The sequence below is a fragment of the Sciurus vulgaris genome (genome assembly GCF_902686455.1).
Source record: "Sciurus vulgaris genome assembly, chromosome: 15".
In the NCBI taxonomy this organism is placed as follows: domain Eukaryota; kingdom Metazoa; phylum Chordata; class Mammalia; order Rodentia; family Sciuridae; genus Sciurus; species Sciurus vulgaris.
This window is the reverse complement of record NC_136476.1, coordinates 4,162,202-4,171,362: the sequence shown is the minus strand read 5'-3', so window position 1 is coordinate 4,171,362 and position 9,161 is coordinate 4,162,202. Positions and strand designations below refer to the sequence as shown.

Sequence of the window (9,161 nt, the reverse complement as noted above, 5' to 3'; positions counted from 1 at the left end):
AATTCTCAAAAAGTGAGACCACTCTGGAATTTGATTAGTTCAGGACCACTTCTGAAGAAAAGCAGTGCCAAATGATGCTTGAAAGAAGTAGTATTTGGGTGAATAGAGGAAAAGAAGAAAGAGGAAAGGATGTTTGTAGCAGGGAAATAATATAAGGAAAGCATAGACACAATCCAGTTTGACTTACTCAGGAAACATTAAGGAGAGTTGTCTGCTTAAATGGAGATGAGTGTGCATTGAAAAACTGGATGGACAAAGGAAGCCCCATGAGGAAGACTACTGGATGCAAGGCGAAAAGTTTGCACTAGAGTCAGAGAGACCTGACCCTGAATCCTACCTCCGATACTGGGTACTGTGATTTTAGATAATTTTTTACTATTCCTGGGTCTGTTTTTTTCAGTCAGAAGGGGTTAATACTTGCTATCCATGAGCAATGTTGGAGATTAAATGAGCTAGCAGTGCCTGGCAGAGTAGTTAGTACTCAGTAAATGAAGTTATGGCCACCTGATCCAGGGTGTTAAAATGATCACCAAAGGTTCTGGAACAGAGAGGAGGACAGACATACTCACTTTGATGAGAAGATAATTCAAACTGGATTTTTGGCATTGTAAAGGTAGTTATAATTTCACCTTCATACTTCTATTGGGTGTTATGCTGACATGACCTGGGGCCTCTTATATGTGTGATACTTCACAGATTAGCAAATAAATGCTCTTGCTACTCTTGCACTGGTTCTTTAGAATTCCTAAGGACAGCAAATAGGGAGTTGGAGGCACATAAAAGTTGATCCTATTTGTTGATCATGTCTTAGGTACTTTATGTGCACTATACAGGATTTATGAAAATAAAAGAAAACTAAGTAATATTTTGACTTATTGAAATATACAGCTATATTTTTATAAATTTGTTTCATTAGACTAATGAACAGATTAAAACATTTATAATATATAAGGTTTAAAGAATGTAAGGTTAAAAGAATGACAGTAAAACAAAATACCCATTTCCCCATTCACAGTTTAAGAACTAGAGTGTTCCCTATATTTGTTTTTTATATCAGAAAGCATTTATACTTGGAGATTACTAAGAAAACTTGGAATGGAACCACCATTTGACCCAGCTATCCCACTCCTCGGTTTTCACATAAAGGACTTAAAGTTAGCTATTTCAATATTTATAGTAACTCAATTTATGGTAACAAAACTATGGAACCAACCTAGATGCCCTTCAACAGATGAATGGCTAAAGAAAATGTGGTACATATACACAATGGAATATTACTCAGCCTTAAAGAAAAATGAAAGTATGGCATTCGCAGGTAAATGGATGGAATTAGAGAATATCATGATAAGTGAAATAAACCAATCCCAAAAACCAAAGGGCAAATATTTTCTCTGATAAGCAGATTCAGATCCATAGTGGGGGCTGGGTATGGAAGAATGAAGGAACTTTGTACAGAGGGAAGTGAGGGGAGGGATTGGGCAGGTGGGGATGGGCAGGACATAGATTGAGACAGACATTATCATCCTATATGTATGTACAAAAAATTATTTAAAAATTTATCACTGTCAAAAAAAAGATAATGAATAAATAAATAAATAAAAGTAAAAAAAGAAAAAAGAAAGCAAGCATTTATACTACCATAACTTTAGTTCCTGTATTTTAGAATCTCATAGAATGTTCCTTCCCAATTCCACTTTTCTCTTTCAGAAGGAATCATTATCCTGAATTTTATGTTTTAAACTTTCTTCTTTCCTTTAAAACTTTCCCAGTATTCTTAAATAATATATTGTTTAGTGCTACATATTTTTGAATTTTTTTTATATAAATGGAATCATGATACATCTGTTTTTTGCTTCCCCACTTCAACATCTTATTCCTGAGATTTGATCCATGTTGATAAATGTAGTTGTAAGTTGTTTTGCTGCATAATATTATAGGAAAAGACAATGTATTCACAGACATGCATGTTGTTTCCAGTGTTTTCTTTTTACAAATGTTGTTGCTATGAACCTTCTGTACAAATGTTGGTGCACATGTACAATACTTTCTGGAAGGTTTGTGCTTATGTATCAGTTAATACTAGGTTGGGCTGTACTTCTCTCTTACTTCCTGCCCCCAGCAGCTATGGCTTCTTACACAGCCAGGGTTGAAGAAGTGAGGTAAGGAGTCATTAGGTCTATGGTCTGATTTTGGTTTGTCCCCACCAAAATTCCTGTTGAGGCCTGGTCCCCAATGTGTTAGTGGTGGGAGATGCTTTGTTCATGGGGACAGAGCACATATAAATGCTTTTCTTTTTCTTCCTTCTCTTCCTTTTTTTTTTTTGTGCGTGTATTAGAGATTGACTATCCCCAGCTCTTTTTAGAAGTTTTAATTTATTTATTTCTGTTTGTTTATTGTAATTATACACAATAGTGGGATTTGTTATATCATATTTGTACATATATAACATAATCGATCTCATTTCCTGGTAACTTCCCCTGATCCACTTGCTCTACTCTACTGATCTCCCTTTCATTATTATTATTCTATTTTTAATTGGATCAAAGATATTTATATTTAATGTGCACAATATGAAAATATCAACTTTTTATACATTAAAATATTTTTTGTTTTTTTTAAAATTTATTTTAATTAAAAATCATAAATTTACATACGGCAATATTGTTTGATTCATTCTGTTATTTTCTTCCCTTCCCCCCCACGCCTCCCGCTCCTCTTTTCCTTCTATACAGTCCTTCCTTCCTCCATTCTTACCACCCTTCTTATCCCTAACCCTAAACCTAATCCTAACCCTAACGCTAACCCCTCATACCCCCCCTTATATGTCCTCATCCGCTTATCAGCGAGATCATTCGTCCTTTAGTTTTTTGAGATTGGCTTATCTCACTTAGCATGATATCCACCAATTTCATCCATTTGCCTGCAAATGCCATAATTTTATCATTCTTCATGGCGGAGTAATATTCCATTGTATATATATGCCACAGTTTCTTTATCCATTCATCAACTGAAGGGCATCTAGGTTGGTTCCACAATCTGGTTATAGTAGAATTGAGCACCTATGAACATTGATGTGGCTGTATCTCTGTGGTATGCTGATTTTAAGTCCTGTGGGTATAGGCCAAGGAGTGGGATAGCTGGGTCAAATGGTGGTTCCATTCCAAGCTTTCTGAGGAATCTCCATACTGCTTTCCAGAGTGGCTGCACTAATTTGCAACCCCACCAGCAATGTATGAGTGTACCTTTTTCCCCACATCCTCGCTAACACCTATTGTTGCTTGTGTTCTTGATAATCACCATTCTAATTGGGGTGAGATGGAATCTTAGGGTAGTTTTGATTTGCATTTCTCTTATTACTAGAGATGTTGAACATTTTTTCATATATCTGTTGATTGCTTGTACATCTTCTGTGAAGTGTCTGTTCATTTCCTTACCCCATTTGTTGATTGGATTATTTGCATTCTTGGTGTAGAGTTTTTTGAGTTCTTTATAGATTCTGGAAATTAGCACTCTATCTGAAGTATGAGTGGCAAAGATATTCTCCCACTCTGTAGGCTCTCTCTTCACATTACTGATAGTTTCCTTTGCTGAGAGAAAGCTTTTTAGTTTGAATCTATCCCAGTGGTTGATTCTAGCTTTTATTTCTTGTGCTATGGGAGTCCTCTTAAGGAAGTCTGATCCTAAGCCAACAAGTTGAAGGTTTGGACCTACTTTTTCTTTTATAAGATGCAGGGTCTCTGGTCTGATTCCGAGGTCCTTGATCCATTTTGAGTTGAGTTTTGTGCAGGGTGAGAGATAGGGATTTAGTTTCATTCTGTTGCATATGGTTTTCCAGTTTTCCCAGCACCATTTGTTGAAGAGGCTATCTTTTCTCCATTGCATATTTTTGGCCCCTTTGTCTAGTATGAGAAAATTGTATTTATTTGGGTTTGTGTCCATGTCCTCTATTCTGTACCATTGATCTACCTGTCTATTTTGGTACCAATACCATGCCGGTTTTGTTACTATTGCTTTGTAATAGAGTTGAAGATCTGGTATTGTGATACCCCCTGCTTCGCTTTTTCTACTGAGGATTGCTTTAGCTATTCTGGGTTTCTTGTTCTTCCAGATGAATTTCATAATTGCTTGCTCTATTTCTGTAAGGTACGTCATTGGGATTTTAATTGGAATTGCATTGAATCTGTATAGCACTTTTGGTTGTATGGCCATTTTGACAATATTAATTCTGCTTATCCAAGAACATGGGAGATCTTTCCATCTTCTAAGGTTTTCTTTAATTTCTTTCTTTAGTGTTCTGTAGTTCTCATTTGTAGAGGTCTTTCACCTCTTTTGTGAGATTCATTCTCAAGTATTTTATTTTTTTCGAGGCTATTGTGAATGGGATAGTTTTCCTAATTTCTCTTTCTGAAGATTCATCACTTATGTATAAAAATGCATTGGATTTATGAGCATTGATTTTATAACCTGCTACTTTACTGAATTCACTTATGAGTTCTAAGAGTTTTCTGGTGGAATTTCCAGGTTCCTCTAACTATATAATTATGTCATCAGCGAACAGGGATAGTTTGAGTTCCCTTTAATTTCTTTGGTCTATCTAATTGCTCTGGCTAGAATCTCAAGAACGATATTGAATAGAAGTGGTGAAAGAGAGCATCCCTGCCTTGTTCCAGTTTTTAGGGGGAATGCTTTCAGTTTTTCACCATTTAGAATGATATTGGCCATGGGCTTAGTGTAGATGGTCTTTACAATGTTAAGGAATGTTCCCACTACCCCAATTTTCTCTAGTGTTTTGAGCATGAAGGGATGCTGTATTTTATCGAATGCTTTTTCTGCATCTATTGAAATAATCATGTGATTCTTAACTTTTAGTCTGTTGATATGGTGAATGACATTTATTGATTTCCTGATGTTGAACCAACCTTGCATCCCTGGGATAAAACGTACTTGATCGTGGTGAACTATCTTTTTAATATATTTTTGTATGCGATTTGCTAAAATTTTGTTGAGAATTTTTGCATCGATGTTCATTAAGGATATTGGTCTGAAATTTTCTTTCCTTGATGTGTCTCTGTCTGGTTTAGGTATCAGAGTTATATTGGCTTCATAGAATGAGTTTGGGAGGGTTCCCTCCTCTTCTATTTTATGGAATACTTTGAGAAGTATTGGAATGAGCTCTTCTTTAAAGGTTTTGTAGAACTCGACTGAGAACCCATCTGGTCCCGGACTTTTCTTTGTTGGTAGGGTTTTGATGACCTCTTCTATTTCATTGCTTGAAATTGATTTATTTAAGTTGTGTATGTCCTCCTCGTTCAGTTTAGGTAATTCATATGTCTCTAGAAACTTGTTGATGTCTTCGAGGTTTTCTGTTTTGTTGGAGTATAGATTTTCAAAATAGCTCAAATTATGTTTTGTATTTCACTCGTGTCTGTTGTGATATTTCCTTGTTCATTCCGAATTTTAGTAATTTGAGTTTTCTCCCTCTTTCTCTTTGTTAGTGTGGCTAAGGGTTTATCAATTTTGTTTATTTTTTCAAAGAACCAACTATTTATTTTGTTAATTTTTCCGATTGTTTCTTTTGTTTCAATTTCGTTGATTTCAGCTCCGATTTTAACTATTTCCTGTCTTCTACTACTTTTGGTGTTGGTTTACTCTTCTTTTTCTAGGGCTTTGAGCTGTAGTGTTAAGTCATTTATTTGTTGATTTCTACTTCTTTTGTTGAATGCGCCCCATGAAATAAATCTTCCTCTAAGTACTGCTTTCATAGTGTCCCAGAGATTTTGATATGATGTGTCTTTGTTCTCGTTTACTTCTAAGAATTTTTTTATTTCCCTCCTGATGTCTTCTGTTATCCATTCATCATATAATAGTGTATTATTTAATCTCCAGGTATTGGAGAAGTTTCTGTTTTTTATTCTGTCATTTATTTCTAATTTCAATCCATTATGATCTGATAGAGTACAAGGTAGTATCTATATCTTCTTGTATTTGCTAATACAAGAAGCTTTGTGGCATAAAACATGGTCTATTTTAGAGAAGGATCCATGTGCTGCTGAGAAGAAAGTGTATTCGTTCTTTGTTGGATGGTATATTCTATATAAGTTGGTTAAGTCTAAATTGTTGATTGTGTTATTGAGATCTATGGTTTCTTTTTTTTTTTTTTTTTTTTTATCCTATGTAAATTTATGATTACACAAATGGTATGCCTTTACGCCATGTACAAACAGAGAAACAACATGCATCCCATTTGTTTACAATAAAAAATAAATAAAATAAAAAGGGCTGGAAATATGTTTAGGGCTTGAGCACCTGAGTTAAATCCCCAGCAAGCCCCCGTACCCCCGACAAAAAAAGGTGAGCCATAAACTAAATCAACCAGTGACTTAAATGACTCTAGTAGCTCATGGTCACTTTACCAGTAGACACATGTACTTAGATGGGTCAGGTTCAGGTCAATCTTCTCTACCACAGAGATGGATGAGCCTCACAAGCAAGAAAAAAGGCTTGGGGCACTCAGTCAAGGGAGCCAGGCATTAGAAAGCACATGAGGGGCCTCTTGTGGGTATTTTCTTATATCCTCCTTCCATTCTCTTACTCTGTTAGCATCAAAGTGAGGAGAAAATAATCAGCTCACCTTATACTGCATCACACCAAGAGACCTGTTGACATAATGACACCACCTTGCTTCTAGTTTAAGGAAGACTACACGTCTTTGGAATTACAAATACATTTCAGGTTTTAAGTCCACACTGAAAACCCAGTTTGACTTTGTTTGGGGGGCAGGGACAGTACTGGGCATTGTATCTAAGGATGCTGTAACACAGAGCTATGTTCCTAGCCCTTTTTATATTGAGACAAGTTCCAAGTTGTAGAGGGTCTTGCTATGATGCCCAGACTAGCCTTGAACTTGAAATCCTTCTGCCTCAATATCCTGTGCAGCTGGGAGTAAAGGGGTGGGCCACCATGCCCGGCCCACAGTTTAACTCTTGATAATATCACTGAAGCTTTCTCCAGCCTACCAGGCAAGGGGGAAAACAATTCTCAAGCACCGAAGCATCTTGACAAATACTTTAATAACACACACTCTCAAATTCCTGGGATACAGTTCTTGAGACACTGCCCATGCTAAAGCTGCTGAAATGAGTGTTCCTGGGTCTTTCCTCTAGTTTTAAAGTCCCACAGTCTTTTAATAGAACTGGGTTTGCAGTACCTTACCCTGTCCACATCCCCACAGGGAGATGGGTCTCCTCTTAATCTTGCAGATTGTTGACACTTACTGCCTTTACAATGGCAGGGGCTCCTTATGATTAAATCAGAATGGAGAAAAACAGCATCGGCTGACCCAAAGAGAATTCAGGCTTTATTTTTCAAAAAGTCACTCTCATTTCAGTTCTCTCCAGGAATGGGCTGGAATATCTTCAGGATGAGCATAAAGATTCCCACTGCTGGAATATTCGGAATACTTTTCTTGATTTTTCAGAGAGACTCATGGAGTCTGTTTCAGCTGGCTGGTTAGACTGTTTATGGGCCAAAAGGATGGTCAGCACTGCCTTCCAGCCCGGCTCTGCTGGGGTGCTGGCATCAAGCTCTGTTCCACCATTCTCTCTGGATTCTTTACCAAGTGTGATATTCACCCAAGGGCACCAGTCTCTGTGCTGAGAGGTGGGATCAAAGAAGCTCCGAGATGATGTGTCTGAGCTGCTGGAAGAGCAGAGGCGAGCTCGTTTGGCTTTCCGGAGAGGGCTAGAGGGTACTTCCAGGCCAGAAGAGTCTCCTGTTCCCATGCTTCGGGTCACTGGGCGGCTTCTGGTAGTGGGGCTGGCTGCCTCCGGCTCAGGCCGATCAACAGGACTAGAAGAGTCCCAGCTCCGGGTTCGGGAGACAATGGGACTAGGGCTCTTTTCAACCTGCTCTAAGCCTGGGGAAAACGTGGCATCCTGGCTCCGGGTCATCATCCTCCGAGGTGATTCAGGCACCAGAGGGAAGCGTTCTGGACGACCCTCAGGGCCTGAGACTGGGGAGTTGGTTAGGCCAAATGATGTGTCCAGGTCGGTCATGGATGATTCAATCTGCTGGAAGCCCCAGAGCCCCACCTTCCGCATACACTGTGAACATGTTATCAGGGAGAGCTGCATGGGTTCCAAAGCAGAGCTACACGCCCAGCCACACACAGCAAGAACACAGGCAGTGATGTGGACTTGGATGTCGGAGCCTAATTTGCTTGGAGTTTTTCTCTCTTCAGTTCCGTGATCAAGTTCATCTTCAAGCAGGTGTAGCAGAAGACTGATCTTGTCTTCTGTCAAGCACATAGTTTTCAAATCCTCCGGCCTCAGGGAAGGAAGCTGGAGGTCCAAGTGACAAAGGTTTTGAAAACGATCTAGGAATTCACTAATAAGAACAGCAGGCTCATCCAATGGTAACATACCAAATCGATTCTGCTAAAGAAGGCTTCTTTGCTTGTAGACTCCAAGGGAGGTTGTTCTACTTGGGGTGATCCATTAACTGACTGGAATGTGGCAGATGTATCCCTCGCTTCTGTGCCTCCCTCTTCCGGGGCAATCCCTTCATCTATTAGCTGCCGGACCTTCTGGGGGGTCCCTTCGGGGGAACGGACTACTGTACCCCAGTTCTTTTCAACCCCTGAAGCAAACGCCTGCCCCTCACTGGACGCCGCCATCTTGGTCCAGATCTATGGTTTCTTTATTCAATTTCTGTTTGGACGATCTATCCATCGGTGAGAGAGGTGTGTTAAAATTGCCTAGTATTATTGTGTTGTGGTCTATTTGATTTCTGGAACTGAGAAGGATTTGTTTGACATACATGGATGAGCCAATGTTCGGGGCATAGATATTTATGATTGTTATGTCTTGCTGATTTACGCTTCCCTTAAGCAGTATGTAATGTCCTTCTTTATCCCTTCTGACTAGTTTTGGCTTGAAGTCCACATTATCTGAAATGAGGATGGATACTCCAGCTTTTTTGCTTGTCCGTGTACAAGGTATGTTTTTTCCCATCCTTTCACCTTTAGTCTATGGGTATCTCTTTCTATGAGATGAGTCTCTTGCAGGCAGCAAATTGTTGGATTTTTCTTTTTAATCCATTCTGCCAGTCGATGTTTTTTGATTGATGAGTTCAGGTCATTAACATTCAGGGTTATTATTGTG

At 38.7% G+C, this 9,161-nt stretch overlaps 1 protein-coding gene across 1 annotated transcript; it reads right to left on the bottom strand.

The window, feature by feature from the left end:
- Positions 1–6,822: 6,822 nt before the first annotated feature.
- On the bottom strand, positions 6,823–8,674 carry LOC306644929 (zinc finger C3HC-type protein 1-like; the record flags this gene model as incomplete). The annotated part of the gene is made up of 2 exons (XM_079112172.1): positions 6,823–8,432; positions 8,483–8,674. The coding sequence occupies 2 exons, from the start codon at positions 8,672–8,674 to the stop codon at positions 7,416–7,418; spliced, it is 1,209 nt and encodes a 402-aa protein (XP_078968298.1). The 3' UTR covers positions 6,823–7,415.
- Between the last annotated feature and the right edge of the window lie 487 nt (positions 8,675–9,161).